General features: G+C 34.6%; 1 protein-coding gene across 2 annotated transcripts in view; it reads left to right on the top strand.

The window, feature by feature from the left end:
• Positions 1-22,583, top strand: part of LOC111060385 — a 57,909-nt gene that overhangs the window by 22,948 nt on the left and 12,378 nt on the right. Inside the window, exons 1-4 of one of the 2 annotated variants that reach the window (XM_039435589.1) lie at positions 1,200-1,455; positions 5,140-5,290; positions 7,559-7,724; positions 18,087-18,336. In XM_039435589.1, coding sequence (XP_039291523.1) covers positions 5,140-5,290; positions 7,559-7,724; positions 18,087-18,336 — 567 coding nt within the window. In that variant the 5' untranslated portion in view covers positions 1,200-1,455. Of the gene's footprint in view, positions 1-1,199; positions 1,456-5,139; positions 5,291-7,558; positions 7,725-18,086; positions 18,337-22,583 lie in introns of those variants that run through there. The other variant, XM_039435588.1, reaches the window with a different exon arrangement.

Below are 22,583 nucleotides of genomic sequence, written 5' to 3'. Positions count from 1 at the left end.
CGCGCAATAAATTAAAAAAGGAGCATACCTGTCAAATTTCATGGAAATCTATTACCGCGTTTCGCCGTAAATGCGCAACATATAAACATTAAAAGAGAAATGCCAAACCGTCGACTTGAATCTTAGACCCCACTTCGCTCGGTCAATAATGTGGTTCACGTTATATTGGCAGTATTTCATTGGAATTGGTGTTGCTATCCTCAACTTCCATTCAACAACGCAGATATCAAATAAAATTTTCCTTTACTATCCCTGCAACGTTGTCAGATAAATCATTTAACTATGTAGAGATACAATCAATTAAAATATTCAATTTCATTCATGAAAATTATTTTTTTTCCACCTCCTGTCTAAAGTGCTAACTTTACTTCCTGGAACATGATACTAAAGTGTCACTTTTTCGCTCTCGGGACTAAAAAATAGGAAAACTCTCTAGAGCGTAAAAGTAACTTCATTTAAATAACATGGGAAGCATCTTTATTTCGAAAACGTACATTTGAAATTATAAACTCCAGGGTCTAACGTGATCTTTAAACTCCAGAGTCTATTTATTTCCTCGACTACGTTAACGCTCCGACTGGAAAAGCTAATTTTCTGACTCAAGAGTTTAAAGCCAGTTAAAGTCTAGAACTTAGCTGAATCCCGAACTCAGAAACCAGCCCTTAGACATCGAGATACTACTACTATCAAAATTTGGAAAGGGAACACTTTTGTGCTAGGCCTGTTGGTCCTTTTCTAATCATGTACCGTATTTGATTTGTGCATTGTGAAATATAAATAAATATTATATAGATACAAAGTTGGCCAGTGAGGAAGAAATCAACATACTAGAAAAATGTGGAATACAGACACAACCGCTAACAAACAAATATTGAGGTGTCGATTGTTTTCATCTACAAAACTGATTTGTAGGTATTTTATGTTTCTCACCCAGGAGCAATGCCCTAGAGTATTGGTAGGGAGTTCCTAAACACTCTGTATTTCATTATAATATGGCTCATGTTTCAAAGAACTACTGTGTAAAAATTCTTTTGTGGGAAATTCGAACAATTGCTATGAATAATGATAATGGGGAAGATCTCTTAGACTCTTAGAAAGAAATCTTTTATTATCAGAAGAATAGATTTTCAACATCTGTTTCTTATTCTCCAAAAATAAAAATTGTCGGCTCCTATAAAGCTGAATGTTGCCAACGTCTTGAGTTCATTTCTCAAGATTAATAGATAACGTCACGAGTTATCTATTAATTTTGAGAAATGTTTATAAGAGCCGACATTTTTTTTTAAGTTCTGTATTTACTTATTACTTGTTACTATTATGACAAAGTATTTTACTTAGTTATTAGTTGATTTTTGGTCTTCTAATTGCTGATTTAAATTATTATCATTTTTTCTATTCTTATATGCAGTACATTTTTTAATTTGACTCGCGCTTCGCCCTCTGCGTCCTCGTGGGGTAAGTAGCAGCCTCCACGCTTCACTCTCATCAGAGGGCAGATTTCACTTTCCTTGCCCTATCACCATAGGTAAGGAAAGTATTGCTTTCCAAAAAAAATTAAGGTACCCAATTTCTATACGTTTCAAGGCCTCCTGAGTCCAAATAGTGGTTTTTAGGTATTGATCTGTATGTGCGTGAATTTGTGTGTGTGTGTGTGTGTGTGTGTGTGTGTGTGTGTGTGTGTGTGTGTGTGTGTGTGTGTGTGTGCGCGCGTTTGTAATTCAGTAAAGTGGGATCTAAAACACGGGAACACACCCACGCCGTAAGATTCAGTGCCCGGATCTCGGAGTGTTCTGACCCCTGATTCGTCATCAGGGAGCCAATAAGAGTCGATCTGTATTTTGTAGCATAGCTTGTTGTTTTTGGATCTCATAGGTCTGCTATTCACGCTCACCAAATTTTCTAAGCTTTCCCAATTGTTCACCACGTCGCGCTACGGTCGCGCTTTTTACACACACTATTAATTTGTGTATAAACATGTTCTCCACCGACAAAGTGAGATCCATTCGTTCATCGTTCATCGTTAATAATTCGCAGTTTTGTAGTCTCCCGTCGCTGTTGTCTGTTGCATGGTGAAGGGTGCACTGAAGGAACAACGCAGTCCCATTTGTAAAAATCTGGTGTGGCGCACTCACACAACTTTCCTTGCCGTTATGAAAATTTATCACCTGACGCTAGTGTTCCCGATCATCTCAAGTCTACTATTCAAAGATTCGAGCCAGCTGGTGACAGGGCAATAACGCTGGAGATACACGAGGTCTGCTATCTCTTCATAGTGTTTATTTAATAGAATCAACAGTTGCCAACAGTTTGCAATTGGATAATCATATTTTCTCTAATTTCGAGCTTATTTTCAATTTTAGGTGAAAATGCTACTGAACAGATTTTACTGTTTGCTACTTTAGAGATTTTTATGCTCAATCTTTTCCACTTGGAATTTTTTGTTTAAATTGTATCTAAAGCCTGATAATTGGGAATCTGAAATCAAAATTTGCATAGATGGTGCAGTGCTCCTGAATTTTTTACAGATATGAGACTTGTGGCAGTTGATAGAGCTTATCAATGACTTTTCTAGGTATGAATTTGATCAAAATCGTTGGAGCCGTTTTCGAGAAAATCGCGAAAACCCTTGTTTTTCACAACATTTTCGCCATTTTAGCCGCCATCTTGAATTGCATTTGATCGAAATTGTTCGTGTCGGATAATTATATTGTAAGGACCTTAAGCTCCAAATTAAACTGAACATCAATTGCAGAGATTTTCATGCTGAATTTTTTCCACTTGAATTTTTTTGTTTAAATTGCATATGAAAGCTGATAATTAAGAATCTAAAATCGAACTTTGCATAGATGGGGCGGAGCTCCTGAAATTTTTACAGATATGAGACTTGTGGCAGTTGATAGAGCTTATCAATGACTATTTCACGTATGAAATTGTTCGTGTCGGATAATTATATTGTAAGGACCTTAAGCTCCAAATTTCAAGTCATTCCGTTAATTGGGAGATGAGATAACGTATACACAGACGCACATACACTCATACACACACACACAACACACACACACACACACACACACACACACACACACACACACACACACCACACACACACACACACACACACACACACACCACACACACACACACACACACACACACACACCACACACACACACACACAACACACACACACACAACCACACACACACACACATACACACACACACACACACACACACATACACACACACACACACACACACACACACACACACACACACACACACACACACACACACACACACACACACACACACAACACACACACACACACACACAAACAGACCAATACCCAAAAACAACTTTTTTGGACTCAGGGGACCTTGAAACGTATAGAAATTTAGAAATTGGGGTACTTTAATTTTTTTCGGGAAGCAATACTTCCCTTACCTATGGTAATAGGGCAAGGAAAGTAAAAATTGTTGGCTCTTATAAAGCTGAATGTTGCGAACGTCTTGAGTTCATTTCTTAAAATTAGTAGATAACGTCACGAGTTATCTATTAATTTCGAGAAATATTTTAAGAGCCGAAATTTTTTTTTAAGTTCTGTATTAATTATTACTTGTTACTTATTACTTCCTAGATTTAAGCCGCTGTCTTGGCATATTTTTGAGTTCTTCATGGATGGGTAGGGTCTGATTTTTATTTATTTCAGTAAACAAGCTTTTGAGAGCTTCATGCCGTCTCAGTTGTGGTGGTGGAATATTACTCAATACAGGGAGCCACTCTCTAGGAGTTGACTTGACAGTGCCTGAGATCATCCTCTTAGTTGAGTTCAAAGCTGTATCTATCTGCTTGGTGTGAGCACTGTTCATCCATACTGGAGCACAGAATTCTACAACAGAATATACCAGGGCCAAACCAGCTGTTCTCATTGTGTCTGCTGAGGCACCCCAAGATGAACCAACAAGTTTTTGCAATATGTTGTTTCTTGTTTGCAATTTGGCTCTCAGCTTTTGAGTGTGGCATCTGTATGTGAGCGACCTGTCAAGTGTAATTCCTAAGTACTTAGGAGTAAAATTGTGTCTCAGTACTCTGCCATCAAGCGTTATATTCAGAGCAATACCTACCTCCTTATTAGCTAAATACGCCAATTCCATTGAACGAACTTTGTGACCTTATATCGGCTTATAGCTAGACTACTTATGTATTATAGACCTCTTACTAAGACCCTATTTGTGACCCCATATTAGCATATAGCCACTTATTTATTACAGACTCCTTAATATGAATATTGCCACTACATTTATACTAAACTTTATGGTATACAATCTTTCGCCATATTTTCGATTAATATAGGGATGTATGAATATTCCATGAATAAATCCACACAAATGATAACACTATAGATACTATAGTTCTAAAGTAATTTATTGAACGAGCATTAGCGAGTTCTTACTTTTGACTTACTAAAGGCCAAAGGCGTTGTCCGTCGTCTGTTCGTATGTTCGACAATAACTCAAGAAATCATTGATTAAACAGCTTCAAATTTTCAACACATTCCTCTAAACTTTTTACAGATCAACTTCGATGGACAACAAAGTATGTTCGACAATAACTCAAGAAATCATTGATTAAACAGCTTCAAATTTTCAACACATTCCTCTAAACTTTTTACAGATCAACTTCGATGGACAACAAAGTATGTTCGACAATAACTCAAGAAATCATTGATTAAACAGCTTCAAATTTTCAACACATTCCTCTAAACTTTTTACAGATCAACTTCGATGGACAACAAAGTCTATCCACTGTTTCGTCCTTCTTCAGACAAGAAAAGGATAATCAAATGAACTAAATGATGCTGGATAAATTATGCTATTCTTGATTGGAAAGAATGATTTTAAAATAGTTAAATAGTAGAAATATTTTTATCAGATGGGAAGATTATCATGGAACTGGATAAATTATTATATGGGATACAAATTAAAACGTGAGCTGAGTATGTGAGTTTTTGATCTTGGAGAAAACAAATAACAGTTTTTAAGAGTATTGAAATTCAACTGTGGATTATTCAGCTGTCCTCCCCTCTCTCTTTCTTTTTCTCCTTGAGATTTTCATTCGATAACTGGTATTTTGCAGATGATAATCAAAGGCATCAACCCCGTGCCGGAGGCAAAGCTGCGTCTTTACAAAGAGTACAACATGACACCCGATTCGGTGGCAGATGACGTGCAGGCAATCAAGGATTGGGCCAACAAACAGCCACACCTCCCAAATTTCGAAAAAGCAGGTGAGCTTAAGAAGAAAATCTGGTGTGGCGCACTCACACAATTTCCCTTGTCGTTATGAAAATTGGTCACCTGTCGCTATAGTGCGGTCCACGTTATAATGGCAGTGAAGAAAGATAGGAGAAAAATGTTGCCAAGTCTCTCCATTTTGCCACTGACTGTACACAGCTGTTACTCAATAATTCATCCCCATTAAATTTGATCTAATAATGATTATCATTTCCTTGATAAAAAAAAACAATTTGACTGATTAAATTAATAATTAAGAATATATATTTTTCCATAATTTGATTCTAAAATGTGCTTCCATAACTGAGATCAGATTTTATTTTCATACAAACCTGAAATGGCGGCTAATTTAAAAAGCTGTGATATACCAATCTGAATTTCAAAACAACAGAAATTAAGTTATTTGGTAGGCATTCTATTCCAATTTCTTTTAAAAATAATAGAAAAATAGAAATTCTATTCAAAATAAGTAATTTAAATGGAAATAACTCTGAAATAACCTTTCAATATTATTTATACCGGTGCGAGTAGGTCTAACCTATACGTGTAGGCTAACTGAAGCATATGGATGAAGTCTAGGATGGTTAGTTATCAACTTTTAAAATGTCAATTTAGGTATTTTAATTTGTGTTTCTCATACAGTAATGTCTAAAAATTATTCAATTGTTCCAAAAATACATTTTAAATCAATTATACAACTGTACTAGAGTATTTTGATAGAATGGTGAAAAAAATTGCGGCTGAGAAATTGTTTGTTTGCTTTTGTACAGTCACTGTAAAAAGTAACAACAGAATATTCTGGCAAACAGACAACATTGCAAAGCTAAAGAGAGATAGTGTTATCTGTTTTGTTGTATGATAGAAAAGGACAGCAACAGTGTTGTCAATTATAACGTGGACCTCACTATAGTGTTAATCACTAGCGTGATGCGTTACCTGACGCGCATCACAAGTCTACTATTCAAAGATCTGAGCTTTACTCTGGGGCATTTTTCCTGTATAAAAAACATATCTAAATATCATATTCAAAATTGTCCGGAAATCTTCAGTTACTCACACAGCAGCAATTTTGCTTTTTTCACTTATTATTTTTTTCTGAATAATGGATGAATATATGAAATTGAAACTTTGAACAATCAGAAATAACAACTAGACTAACTAGACAAAGCTACAAAAAAATTATGATTATTTTTCAAATTCACAAAACAAGATGGCGGCAATTTAAAATGTTGTTTCTTAAATAACTCAGAAACTGTTGGTTTTACAAAAAAATTACAGGAATAACTTTTTCCAGTAAATTAAATTATCTATCAATTGGTGCAGATGTTCCACAGATGTTTCAAGATTGAAGGAATATGAACTGAGATATGGCAGCCTTAGTAATAGGTGACCACTGAAAGTTTGTTGCAGTGTGAACCAAGGAATGCTAATAGAGTCGCCTCAATAATGCAACAATCTCTTTTTCCATTGCATGTTAATAGTAAGCGATTTTAGATAATTTCAAACGATAAAATAACGTTACATAACCCTCTAAAGGTGGGTCAGCAACCACTTAAGCTGTCATATCTCAGTTGATATCCATTCAAACTTGAAAAATCTGGTACCATTCGATAGGCAATTAAATTTACTAAAAATAATTATTCTTGTAATTTTTTTATGTAAAACCAACGGTTTCTGAGTTATTTGAGAAACAAAATTTTAAATGACCGCCATTTTGTTTTATTAATTTGAAAAATCATTATATTTTTCGTAGCTTTATCTAGTTGCTATAAATAATAGTGCAAAGTTGAAATTCGTATGTTCAACCATTATTTTTTAGAAAAAGATAATAACTAAAAAAAGCAAGATGGCCGCTGTATGTGAGTATTTGAAGAGTTCCGGACAATTTAAATATGATATTTAGGGTTTTTCACCCAGGAGCAATGCCCTAGATTATTGATAGGGAGTTCGTAGACACTCTGTAGTGTTATTCTTATAGATTGACAGTAGACTCCTCCATGCACACGGACTTATCATCCAAGCATGCAGTTATTCATTATTTCTTATTTTTCATATTAATGTTACAATCTAATGTATCGCCTTCACTTTGTTTTTACATACTATGCAATGTGAAAAGTTCTTGAATAAATTGAATTGAATTGAATTTTGATTGGAATTAGGTTAACAAATTTTATAATAGAATTGATAGCAATAAATAAGCGATCTCCCCTCTTTATGATAAGATTAAGTTCTTTTATCTATGATTTCTGCTCCTCCCATAGTTGACTCTGACAAATGGATTGAAAACGTGCTTCTCATGGTGAAGAACAGCATGTCAAAAGCCAAGAATGTGATTGACACTTACTTCTCACTGAGGACAATCCACCCCACACTCTTCCAAGGCCGAGATCCAAGTTTGCCTGCCATGAAACGCAGCTTTGAAGATGTGTGAGTAGCATTAATTCATTCATTAATGATTCTTTTCATTAATTCATTAATTCTTATATTCATTGATCCATTGACTCATTAATTCATTAATTTATTGATTCATTAATTCATTATCTCATTAATTTATTAATGCATTAATTCATGGATTCATTTATTAAGCAATTCATTGATTCATTGATTAATTGATTAATTAATAGATTCATCAATCTATAAATTCATTAATTTATCGATTTATCAATTCATGAATCCATCAATTCATTAACTCATTATTCCACCAATTCATTAATAATTCATTAATTTATCAATTCATTATTCCATTAATTCATTAATCCATCATTCCATGAATTCATTAATTCATCAATTTATTAAGTTCAATAATTCATCAATCCATTAAATCATTAATTCAAATGATTCATTGATTTTTCAATTTATCAATTCATTGATTCATTTATTCATTAATTCTTCAACTTATTAATTCATTGATTATTTGATCCCTTGATTCATTGATTCATTAATTCATAAATTTATCAATTGATTAATTCATTAATTCATCAATTTATTAATTCATTATCTCATTAATGTATTAATCCATTAATTCATCAATCAATCATTCCATTAATTCATTAATTCATCAATTCATTAATTTACTAATTCTCTAATTTATTGATTCATAAAATCATTAATTTCAATGATTCTTTAATTCTTTAATTTATCAATTCATTGATTCATTAATTCATAATTTATCAATTGTTTAATTCATTAATTCATTGTTTAATTGATTCATTAATATATTAATTTATCAATTCATTATTCCATTAATTCATTCATTCATCAATTTATCAATTAATTGATTAATTATTAATGAAATTATTCATCCATTCATTAATTCATTAATTTACTGATTTATTAATTCATTATTTCATTATTTCATTATTCCATTAATTCATTGATTTATCAATTTATCATTTCATTAATTCATTAATCCATTGATTAATTTATTCAATAACTCATTATTTAATTCATTCATTCATCAATTATTCAATAATTTATCAATCCAGTTACACACACATTGATTTTTGAACGTATGGTTTTTTTCCTCATGTATTCTATCAGATTAGACGGAACTTGACAAACATCATCTGTTCAATCTAATAGAATTAATATAAGGAAGGTAGAAAATCGTACGTCAAAAATTGGTGCCAGCTACACACACGTAGATTTATGCGCGTAGGATTTATTTGCCATCCTTATGAACTCTATCAGATTAAACGGAACTTGACAGACAGTCATCATCTGTTCAATCTAAATATCGGGGTCGATGTCAAACGAGGCAAACGACAGAAGAGACCAGCGACAGTCGAGACCAGCGACGGTAGACACCGGCGACATTCGAGGCCAGCGACGGTAGAGGACTCCTGAAAAAGTGCCCTCAAATGTCGCCTGCGTTAGGCGACAGTTGAGGCCACTCTAATTTTTGTACAGCCCCGACAGTCGAGACCTGCGACCGTAGAGGACTCCTGAAAAAGAGGCCTCAACTGTCGCCTGCGCTAGGCTCTCCAGAATGGTAGACAGCACCAAAAGAATATTATCATTCAATTTGTATGGATTTACCAGCAATTGAATAAAATCCCATTATTCCTTCTATATTATGAATAAGTATTGCAACTTCACAACTGTAAATAAACCTTAGTTGCTTCATCATAAAAAACGAAATTTTCAAACTTGTAAATACCTTTTTGATACTTTGATGTCAAATTCTCAGTTCATGATACATGTAGGATATTATTCTACAAATCAATATCCTGTTACAAATCAATAACTTTTATCAATATCACACATTCACATTTTACATTTTCTTGATCTATGTTCAATAGATATTGAGCTTTTCCCATAAAAACTAAATTGTTCATTTATTTCATTAACGATGTTGCTTATGGAATTAATCACATGATTACTTTCATATGATGATAACATCATATGTATAAGTTATAATCATTATAAAATGTATTTTGTCTGGAATCGCAGTAGGATGTGTCCTCAACTGTCGCCTGCTGCAAGCGAGTCTCTAATTTTTGTACAGGCCCGACAGTCGAGACCAGCGACATTCGAGGCCAGCAACGGTAGAGGACTCCTGAAAAAGAGGCCTCAAATGTCGCCTGCGTTGGGCGACAGTTGAGGCCACTCTAATTTTTGTACAGCCCCGACAGTCAAGACCTACGACGGGAAGAAGTGGCCTCAAATGTCGCCTGCGTTAGGCGACAGTTGAGGCGACTCTAATTTTCGTACACTCCCAACAGTCGAGGCCTACGACCGTAGAGGACTGTAAAACAGTCCTCTACGGTCGTAGGCCTCGAATGTCGTCGGTCTCGACTGTCGCGCCCCCAAATATCGGGGCACCGCAACGTTAGTAGACAGAAGGTTGATCACTCACAGGTGTAAGATTCGAAGTGGTGGGGGGAATGCCAGCGTGACGTCACGTGTAGTAGAAAAGTGATAGAGTAACCACACTGAGCATACATTATTTATCCACTGTATCTTCAAATACATCGTCGTTTTGTCGTTTAATCCCCTCAAGATTGACCTAGAACTTGAAAATTATCCATACTTATAGCGAATTAATCACCGATTCTAATGATGTTGTTTAATATTTCAAGTTCATTCAACTTGTATGAGTAAAATGAAGTTGAAAGTTTTTCAAGAATCTGGACACGTGACACGAAAAAGTTAATAAGCTGGAAAAGCGTTAGTAGACAACGTTATACTATTATAATTTCAGATTAACCCATAAAAAATCTTGATAAACCAATGCATTGCAATAAAACAATAAGCCGATCCCGATAAATCCAATGAATTTCATTCATATAAATGCACTGAACACATGCTGGTATCGAGCACATGTTCTACCTACGAGAATCAAAATATCTCATCCCCGAAATTCACAAGCTGATGTATAGCCAAACTACAAAATATAAACATGACCTAGAAGATAAAGAAACCTTAAGGGTTTGAAAGGGATGGTGAGGAGGTGGGTTTATTATTGCAAAATGCTTGTATTATTCAAATGTTTTGATAATTATTGTGAAGCAGAAACAGAAAGCTTGCATGTCAGAAAATGTTTGTGCTATATAATTTGACTATAGGTCACCGTATGATTTTCAAGAATGCGATATTCTGCCTACTCTGTACTACAGCCTACGTCACGGCTGCAGTTCCCCCACTCCAATTGCATTTCAACTAAAATACTATAGATGAGTGACCAACCTTCTGTCTACTAACTTTGGGGGCACCGAGCTTCGCTCGATATTTATTTATATTGATAAACAGAACACAATTCTTTAAAATGATTAGGGAAAGACTAACAGCAGGCAAAGCCCAAAACTGTTTCTTCCCTGAATTTTTATTTATGAACTGTAATAATCCAAGAAGTAGGTTATGTTCCATACACTTGAATTCAGGTCCAATTTTCAGTCCAAACATTCGAAAACAGAAAAGTTCTAATATAGATTGTTTACAAACTAAATTGAATAACAAAATAACACTCACTAATCACTTAGAAATGTAAAATCTCTAGATCTATAGAAGGCTAAGCCCCGACAGACTGAAATCACACCACAGCCCAAACTACTGAGTCTACAAACTTGAAATTTCGCACAATTGTTTATGATAGCCTCAAAACAGCCACTGAGACAGCATTTTCAGAAATTTTCCCCCTGAGGGAGCTGGGGCCACCCAAAAATGTTGTACTTTTTAACCGCTCATTGCACAGCAAAGTCATGAGGAACTTTTTTGTTCAGCTACGAAAAAAAATCAGTTCTATGCAGAAAAAATCCGACCAGGAGCAGAGAGGGGTCCAGGAGAGGGAATTTTTTGAATATTTTCATGTAAAATCACACTACAGCTCAAACTAATTGGCCGACAGACTTAAAACTCTGCACAAATATTCTTCAAACATGCTAGACACACACTAAGAACGGATTTTGAGATATTTTGCCTCTAAGGGTTTCAAAGGATGAAAAAGGATCCTATTTAGTAAGGTTATGAACATGGTAAGGTGAATGTCATATGGAACTGAGATAATTATTGACACATGATATTCCAACATATGTTGTAATCATTGGAAAGCTTAAAATAGTTTTATCAATCAGCTGATCGAATTCAATTTTCTGTGGATCGAAAGCGCGAGCTTATTGCCACGTGTTTGTTCCATTGTTGTATGCTTATGCTTGGCCTTCTATCAGCTGTATATAGAGTCTCATACATTCCGATTAGAACTGAGCACAGAGATTTTCTTTGGTTAGGAGTTTGTTGATAATTCTTTTTTCAAATTTAAATTTTATTGCAAACAAAAAAAAAACATTGAAAAATTTCTTAATAGACAAAAAGATTGAGTCGTACATCACCCAGTAGTCTGGGTCACTTCAATCAAAGTTTTTCATTTTGTAGCTGATAAATTTCATACGTATTGATAATGTATCCAGTGTCCATAATGGAAGTGATTGAACTACTCACTAGCTTACTGGTTTATATTTAATTAATTACTGGCTTACTGGTCCTTCATAGAATGTATAGTATTCCTGGTGATTGAGCCTGTCTTTTTTCAGCATTGACTATTAATAATAAAGCTTGATTTACAACTAGCTTACATCGTAAAAGTCAATGTATCTCATGTCACACTTTAAATTATTTGGTGAATCATGAAATTTATCTGACAATCAATATTTTCATTTACATCTGAATACGTACTTCCTATGTGCTTAGTCATGCAGCATTCATTATTCCCAAAACATATTCTTCTCAATCAATTGGTAGTAATATCTAACAGTAAAGTGTTGAATTAAAAAAAAAAAAAAAAATAGGTAGGATAAATCAGTGTTTCAAAGATGAATTCAATGTTTTCATAGTTGTTGATTGTCAATAGATGGTCCAGGAAATTTGCGATGTACGATGAATCACACAGAATTACATATTCTTTCCATCTTCCATTCTAGGATGAATATAAGCTAAGCTAAATTGGAAAAAATGGAAATTATTCTGCCATCAATGAATGCAATATGAACAACTCTCTTCCATCAGGTGAATAATTTTTCCCAACATTTTCCGGTTACTCAATGATAGGGGAGTGATAATTATTTGTATAGGTCTCCTAAGGAACCATTATCTACAGCTGGTACCAATCAACTACACTTCAACTCCAAACTATACCGTTGTAATACAGTAGCCTACACAATTTGTCATAGGGTGACGTGTTTATTACAGCTGGTAACTTTAGATGCTAAATCATATTATCTCAATATGATCTTGAATCATGATCATCTTTCCGTTCTTCGGTAGCCGCTAGGCCGACAATTTCGAGAACATAGGTCTGTAAAAAATGGATTAATAAATAATCATTATTAGCCACCCTATTAAAATTTCTGGTCAGAAACCATCCCCAATATTCACACAACATTTTCCCAAAGTTTCATGCCGTTATGTCAAATATTTTTCAAGTCATGGGGAACAAACACACAAACAGACATTCATTTTTATAAATATATATAGAAGATAGAAGATTTCATTCGGCTCAAACAAAAGCCTCTCTAAATGGAAGTAGAATGATAAGGTTGATAGCTTTCAGTTCTGTTGTTTTAATTTTTTTTTTCAAATCACTTTCAAAAAGTTCATGTAGTACCTACTATTGTGTTTGAGACACTTCTGGCGCTATTATAGTTTCACAACTATTCTGTTCCACACTCCTATCTCTTGCAGTCATTAACCATATCTATAATAAAATAAAGAGTTGGCTTATACACGTACGGGATAGGAAAATTATGTTTGACGGATCATCACGTCTGAACTACTGGACTAATAAACTTGAAATTTTGCATGTAGGCTAGATTCTTAATCAACCAAGGATGGTTATAGGCCTATTTTCAATTATTCAAAATTTCATTACGTCAAGTTTTTAGATTATCAAGTTTGAAAACAGATCCTTGCGAAGCACGGGTTCCTGCTAGTCCCATTATATTGAGCGAGCAATTTCTGTATATTTATATTGTTATTTGGCTATCTGGTTATCTGGTTATATGGTAAAAAAATAAATTCGTATGGCTTTTTTTGGTGGGGAGTCCCTTGCGGGAAGGTCCCACCGCCTGAATATATAATTTGAGCCGTCAATGGGCCTTACGACTGTCATACTTCAGCCGGGACCGACAATTCAACGTGCACATCCGATAACACGGGAGTGATCTGGTTAAAAAACTTTTGGTTGTGAGTGGATTCGAACCCGGGATCTCTATGCTGCTACGCAAGCACTCTATCCACTAGTCCACGGATCACTCCTGGTTATATGGTTATATGGGTATATATTTATGTTCAAGGGATCTCGAAAACGGCTCGAACGATTTTCACGAAATTTGGAACAAAGTAGCTATGATATGAAGATTCGATTGCACTAGGTCTCAACCCTTGGATAACTCGCTGAAAGACATTAAAAGGATAAATACGTCCTTGGAAAAACAGCTGGAAATTTTGTCGTCTGTCGATACCGTAATGGAAGAGAGTGAACGAGTGCATGTGTGTGGGATCATCCAGCTGATCTCAAGAGAAGAAAAATGCAGTAAGAGAAACTTATTCTCGTTTATTTCTCCTTTTTTTAGAAAACATGTTCACTTCAGAAAGTCCAAAATAGTAAGTAGATGCAGTTAGTGTAGAATAGTACATAGTAAATTAACAAATATTGTAGCAAACATGGTATGTCATTCTAAATCGAATTCATAGTATGTCTATTTGTAATTGAAGATGTGTTTGTTTTTTGAAGTGTGAATAAATTGTTATTTTGATGAGTGATAGTGGCTTAACCTAGATTATCAGACTCGTTCTAGAAACTCTTGATAAAACTCAGTAAAATCATGAAAAAAAATGTAAAAACTGAAATCGCCATTTTTAAAATCTTCTGTAACTTTCGAATTGTATTGGAGTCGAAAGTATTATTTATTGTTGTAGTGGGTAGAGTGGGACAATTTTTACATCCTCACTTGATTTGGAAATTTTATCAGGATTATTTCACAAGACATGCAGCTTTGAATATAGAAATTGGCCATTTTTTATGTATTGGAATATGGGCTTAAGTACACTCAACAATAAATTTTTCATTTTTCGATCGAATTTGACTTATGATGGATGATTTATACATGGTTGAAGAGCCACATTTTAACTTTAAACTACAAGAAAACTAAATTTATCACATTTTCTCCCAATGAATCTCGACAACCACACCCAAATTTTAAACTTAAATTACATTCAACTGAAGACAGACACGAACCTTTAAGCTGCATGTGTCCAGAAATAGAAGTAGTGAAATCAATAAAATATCTTGGTGTAATGTTGGATAATCATTTAAAATGGACAGCACATACAGTATATCTTTGCTCCAAGTTGAAATACCTTATACATACTTTTTACAAAATTAATCAGTTAACAAACCATGACATCATAAGGAATATCTACTTAGCATATGCACATGTTCTATTCACATATTGTTTGGTGGTGTGGGGTGGCGCATATGATACTCATTTAAAGAAAGTTTTCATTTTGCAGAAATTTTTAGTCAAAGCAGCCTGGGGCAAACCAAGGATCTATCCTAGTAGGGACGTTTTCCAAGAAATGAATGTTCTCACCATAAGACAGTGAAATATTATAAAAAACTTAATCTTTTCTATTAATAAAACTAAACATTTACCAACAATCCGTGCTCTCAATTACAACACTCGTCCATCGATTACAATGAAATTCATGGTCAGATTCTCCAGACTTTCAGTAAGTAGAAGACAGTATGAACACAACTGCAATATGCTGATTAATATGATTCCCTTAAACTTATTCACCCATAAAATGAACAAAAAACTTACAAAAGATATTGATGAATGGGTAAAAACTAGAATATTTTTCAAAATATACTTTTAATCATAAAATTACATATAATAGATTGATTTGGTGAATACCTAAAATAAAATTGTGATTTTGTGAATTCCAACAAAGTTCTTATTTTGTGTTTCAGTCAAAAAAAAAAAATCTTTCAATGATTTGAACTGAACTCATTGCTAGCGATCAGGCACGTGTCTCTGCTAGCAATTATTGCCGGTAAAATGAGTGCAACTGGGATTTCAGTTATGTTATATCTAATTTATTTTTATTATTTCTAGAATAGAGTATATTTTGAATTTCTGTATGATGTACCTGATTATTATGTGAATTTGTAATTGTATAAATCTTGTATATGTGGCAAATAAAATTGAATTGAATTGATCTTGGACCGCCTTGACGTGTAGTACGATGAAATCTGAGCATTGTGTCAAAAGTTATAAGTGTTTGAAATTTTGATCCTTGAGGTGTCCTTAAGCATGCCTCTCCACTAGGAAATACTGAAATGAAGTCCATCTTGCGGGTGATTCTCATAGAACATGATCTCATGAGCTCATGTCATTGTGCGAAATATCAATGTGAAGACAATGTAGTTGGTGATGATGGTTGAAGCTGAAAATTAGGTGTTTTTGACAATACAAGGAGCATTGTTGTCAGGTGTACCTGGAAATCTATTTGAGATAGAGCGCTCTCCCTGATCTCAGATTGTAGAGCACAAAAATACGCTCAGAGGGATTTTGAATTATACAACTGAATGTTAATAATCGGAGGATATTGTTGATCAGAAACTGAAATTCATAAAAATTGACTCAAAATCCTTCAAATTTCACTCATTTTTGAAAAATCATAACTCAGTACTTATTGGAGATAGATAGTTCCGAATGATCTCATTTCATTCAGAATTTCATGATTTAAAAAAAAGGCAGGAAAAAATTTTTCTGTCTGATTACGAGATTTGGCAGAAATAGCTGAAAACTGGAAAATGAGCCGAAAATATGAGGTTTCTGGGCCACTCTGTATCTAGCACAAGGAAATTTTGCATGAAGAACTTCTGAACTTCTCTTATGTACCCAAATGATAAAATCAGAACTATAATATAAATTGCATGCACCAATGTATATAGTGACTGGACTACTACTATGTTCCAAATTTCGTGAAAATCATTAGAGCCGTTTTCGAGATCCGTTGGACATACATAAACAGATAACCATAATATAATCAATCATATACAGAAACTGCTCGCTCAATATAATAGGACAGACTTAATAAGGACAGCAAAAAATCGTATGAACAAATTAATAATAATAATAATATAATAATAATAATTTCTCTGGATGTTGGACGACACATCCAGAGGAGTTTATTCATAAATTCATACATTACATATTTGTTTCATATATTTTCAATAATATAATAATATTCAGTGTTTACAAAAATGATACCTCACTATATAATATATGTGTCGAGGTTATCATCAATTAATACTAATTTATGCTACAACAGATAATACAAAAATTCCAAAAATCTAAAACTATATCTATTACCCTAAGCATCACCTAGTACAAAGATACTAAACCGAGGTACTATTTTTTACATATAAATTACCTTATTTAAAAAAGAATATTGCTTAAATCTAAATCCTACTTACTATTAGTTCCTCACTACTTTGTATCCCAATACTGAATAACCAATGTCTAATTTTTCTTTTGAACCTATTGAAATTTTCCTCTCCTTTGATTTCTAATGGTATTCTATTAGATAAATTAATATCAATGTGTGTTTAACTAGCCTTACACACGTTTTAGCTTTCAGACGTAATAATCGCTCTAATATTTTCATCTGTAGTGATGTCCACGTTATAATGGTAGTATTCGAATCACATTGATGTTCCTAGCCTTATCTATCATCTCACAAAGCAGATACACCTACCATTCTCTAGCTCTGCAGCGATGTCAGATCGTCTTTCAACAATGTCGAAATAATTAACAAAATATTCAATAAAAATTATAGCAATTAAAAATTTTCAATCATTGGAAAATATATTTTCTGATAAATAGAATATCATGAAATTTTGGGATTTGGATTGCATGAGTCCCGATCGTTGTAGTCTTTCCTCAATCCCATTGTAATATGTGATCCATGTTTCGCAGCCATATAGTGATTCTGCCCGGCCTAACAAAGGAGGGCAACCCTATTGTGTGCTAATCCAGCTATATAACCAAAATCTTGAGATTTGAATTGCATGAGTCCTGATCATTGTAATCTCTGCTTGATCCCATTGCAATCTGTGATCCATGTTTCTCAGCCATATAGTAATTCTGCCCACTTTAACAAAAGAGGGCAACCCTGTTGTGTGCTAACCCAGCTCTATAAACAAAATCTAGAGGTTTGAATTGCACGAGTCCTGATCGTTGTAATCTTTCCTCAATCCTATTGTAATGTGTGATCCATGTTTTGCAGCCATATAGTGATTCTGCCCGGCCTAACAAAAGAGGGCAACCGTGTAATACTGATGCGCATCAATAACCCGGACCCGGATGACTATGACCTTGAAGCACACATGAAGAGATCACTCATGCTGATGGAGATCTACCTTCGCGACGGAGTCGACTTCACTGGTCTTCAAGTCGTCCATGATTTCAAGAACTTCAAACTGGGTCACCTGACACATTTTAACCTGCAGCTGTTGAAGATGATGTCCACTGGAATGGTACAGTAGTTCTTTTCACCTTTTTTCTTCATTTCCAATCATTATTCTTCAAAATATCTGTCATTTTATTTTCTATTTAGTTCTTAACCTTAAAGAGCTGGAGTCAGAAAATTGGCTTTCCGAAACAGGGCGTAGTCGCAGTGTACGGTTTTTTGCCGTTCTTATAAGCTCCTATAAGATGGAGCAGATGATTTCAAATAGATGATGTTTGTCAAGTTCCGTTTAATCTAATAGAATTTATAAGTAAGGCAAAAAATCGTACTAACAAAAATCGATGTTTGTGTTCAAGCCAAAGTTATTATAAAATTATATTGTATTCGTCAAGGATATATATATTTACGATTATCATATTTGGAATCAAATATCTTGTTAATTAATTATATTATATCTTCATTGTTGAAAAAACGATCTGGCAGCATTGCAGAACTAGAAAAGGATAGCGCTATCTGTTCTATCCTTTGTTGAATTATAGAGATGGATAGCAACACCATTGTTAATCAAATACTGCCATTATAACGTGCACTCCACTATAGGATTGTAATAATTGACCGAGCGTAGTGAGGCCTACGTTTTATCTATATATCTATATAAATGAAAATCGAGCCTCAAATAATGACATTCAATAACTTTTATATGTGTACACCGAATTTGATGATTTTTTTTTATTTTTGTTTGTTATGTTCAGGACCAGGTCTACAAATTTATAATCCGACTTCAGGACTCTTTCCTACGGTCCTTCAAAGTTTGCATGTAATCCTTATGGGAGAAGATTTGTTAGATCGTCACACACAGAAATAAAAATCAGCTGTTATAATCATTTCGTCATCCAACAGCTGTTGGTAGAACTGTTCTTCTATTTTCTTTCTACTGATTCACAAAATTTCAATTTCTAATAATGCCGCTGTACGAACGACGTCCAAACTTAGGTCGTAGAATTCGAAAAGTTGTAAATTTAGAATATGCACGAAAAGGAGTGCAAGGAGATAATATACCCTTCAATTTTCAGCAAGCTGCATTCAAGTATAACTGAAAATACAAAATGCTAAACAACTAACTAAGCACATAGGAAGTCCATATTGAGATATACATGTAAATGCTGATTGTTGGTTAATTTTCATGAGAATATAATGCATCAGATTAAGCTAAGGCTAAGCACACTTGAGGAGGCGCGGTTTGGTGATACAAAGTGTCGATCTTATCTATAGATTGCTCTATCACACCGTTCCACGCCATGCCCGATTCAGAAAGTGTGAGCTCTTCCATTTAAACCAATATTAGCAAGAAGCACCTGGATGCAAAATGTCACATAGCGCTTCCTCAGGTGTGCGCATCCAGCTACAGTTTGTCATAAGATGCATTAACTATTTGGCGGTACTGAGTTCGCCGCATTAGCAGCGAACTCAGTACCGCCGCTACTATAAATAAGCTGCATTAGATTTTTATCTATATATATAAAAGCGAAATGGCACTCACTCACTGACTGACTGACTCACTCGCGGAACTAAAAATCTACCGGACCAAAAACGTTCAAATTTGGTAGGTATGTTCAGTTGGCCCTTTAGAGGCGCACTAAGAAATATTTTAGCGATATCATTTTTAACTCTAAGGTGGTTTTTAAGGGTTCAATGTTCGTCTTTTAGCATGTATATTCTTCTTATCCCAATATCTTAAAATTATAATGGAAATGTCCATACCATAATTATGTTAATATAGAACTATAACCTAGAGAGAGTAGAAAAAGTTGTTCTGGTAACTAAATTAGAAATTTTGTCAGGTTGGCATTAAGTTGAGTTGACTTTGTTAGGTTGGCACCAAGTTGAAGATCCCTTAATACCAATTTATCCAGTTAGCCAAAATTAGCGTTTTCTCAGCTTTTCTGCGTTTCCTCACCTTTTTCAATAATTGATAGAAATATATTTAAAAAAATAGTACACAGGTTTTACTGAGGTGGAAGAATTTTGTTCGCCAAAGATACGACGATATAGTAACAGGTGTTTTTCGAGATCAAATTGACATAATACGTTCAAATTCGGTACAGAGGTTCCGCTGAGGTCTACATGCAGGCGAGAGAAGCGAGCCCGCTGATCTCATTTTTAGACAATCCAGTCGGGGGTCCAGAATTCGGTAAAGAGGTTCCGCTGAGGTCTACATGCAGCGAGCGAAGCGAGCCCTTTGATCTCATTTTTGGACGATCCAGTCGGGGGTCCAGGGCTAGACGGGACTAGGTCCGGGGCTCCGCCCCCTGGCTAGACGGATATGGCGAGCGAAGCGAGCCTGACGGCTAGTATCAAAATATAGCTTATTCCGTAGTGGAAGAGAATAGCCAGCCTACAGACGCGGATTGCTTATTTGAGCAATACATGTCAGGAGCTGAGCCCCAGCAGCATGTAACCAGAGAATATAAAATGTAACAATATATCCTATACTCTCTGCATGCAACACGTCATTCACACCAGACAATAGTAACAGAAAATGTTTGTTTCTCTGACTACTCGTTAGTACAGGATTCCCTGTAGTACTGCTTTGTATATTCATCAGAAATAATTAGAGGATGCTTTATTATCCAGAGAGTCTAGAATTACATTCATTCCGGGCTGTGGCTAGTGCCTGTCACTCATGAAGTGACGTCTAGTGATAATGACAGTGTTTGATTATCAATGGTATTGCTATCCTTGTCTATCCTTCAACAAAGCGGATAGCGGTATCTCTCTCCCGCTTTGCTCTGTTGCCAGATCGTCTTTCAACAATGTAGAATTAGTAATAAAATAACAAAATATTTCATCTTCATTATGAAATCATTATTGATTATTGAATGAAAAAGACTATGAGATTGTCAAAAAACCACAAATTTATTGATACTTAGAATGAACGGTTACGGTTATTTCATCAATGTCAATCTCTGATAAACGTTTATCAGAAACGTAAACGGGTCTTTCCAAGTATCAATGAATCTGTGGTTTTTATGACAATTTCTTAGTCTTTTTCATTCAATATGAATAATTACCACAATATCAACTTCTCAACTAGTACACAAAAAGTAGTTGATTATTTAGAATTAGAACGGTTAATATTACATCAATAAACCTGTATCAGCTACCGTCTATAGAAAGAATTGACAAGACAGAGGATCGGCAACGTTGTTCTCCTATCTTTCTCCACTGCCATTATAGCTTGGACCTGACTATAGCACGGAGTTGGGAACAACAATGATATAGTCCTTCTTATTATCCCGTATTTCAACCCTACCATCATGGGAGGATTTCCCTATCATATTCTGATATTTGATATTATGATCTTTATAATTTAATAACGGACAGTGGCGGCTGGTGTGAATATAGCTTGGAGGTTGCAGATATCAATTATTCTAACTTACATAGTAGATAAGAAAGCAATAAATAGGGATTATTGAATCGTAATTACATAGAACATGAATTATATTATTTTCCTCTCAACATAATTCCAAGTCACTGTAAGAAGATAATAAGAAAATGAATTAGTTACACGATTCAAACAATATAATAGAAACAGAAAAGCCAGAACTGTTTCACATCTATCAGTTCCAATTATTATTAGCCTGAAAATACAATAATTTATATATTTTTCAACTGCTGCTTGTAGGCTACTTACGCGCTCACGCAAACCCAATAATTATTCAGCTTGTGTGTAATTTTCAAGATTTGGAGGTCTTCCAAACTTCCCAAGTTCAATTTCATTCTCATTTGCTATTAACTGAATAAATCATCCAAAAAATTTTAAATAGAATAAATATAGCTTTTGTTTATTACACGACCATTCATACAATCCTCAAAATCAAAACAAACAAAACTTTTCATATGGTCTGTCATCTGTAGTGTGATACTATCAATTATCGATACAAAGGCAGTCTTCATAGATCGATATTGTTGGTATCGTATCGTTAGTTTCTATAGAATGACTGTAGGAACTAATGACAATGGTTGTAGGATCGCTGCAACCATGCCATCCTCAAAAAGCCATCCGTTGTCATAGCAACCAACTGGTTTTCCAGCACTTTAGGCTTCCAATGCTATATTCCCATATAAGCGACGCGTCATAGGGGGTTGCAAATGCTATGGGCCCGTTCTGTGTACATGGAATGTGGTAAATTGTCCGATTCACAATTTACCAGGTAAAAAGTTCCACGTTCCATTGGAGGAATTTTGACAGATTCTGTTCCAGAATCCTGTTCCAGCTCCACAGTCCACCCCACAGTCGAAGTGTGGTAAATT

This window comes from Nilaparvata lugens, chromosome 9, assembly GCF_014356525.2.
Source record: "Nilaparvata lugens isolate BPH chromosome 9, ASM1435652v1, whole genome shotgun sequence".
NCBI lineage: Eukaryota > Metazoa > Arthropoda > Insecta > Hemiptera > Delphacidae > Nilaparvata > Nilaparvata lugens.
The sequence above is the reverse complement of the archived record's forward strand: the minus strand, read 5'-3'. Positions and strand labels throughout refer to the sequence as shown.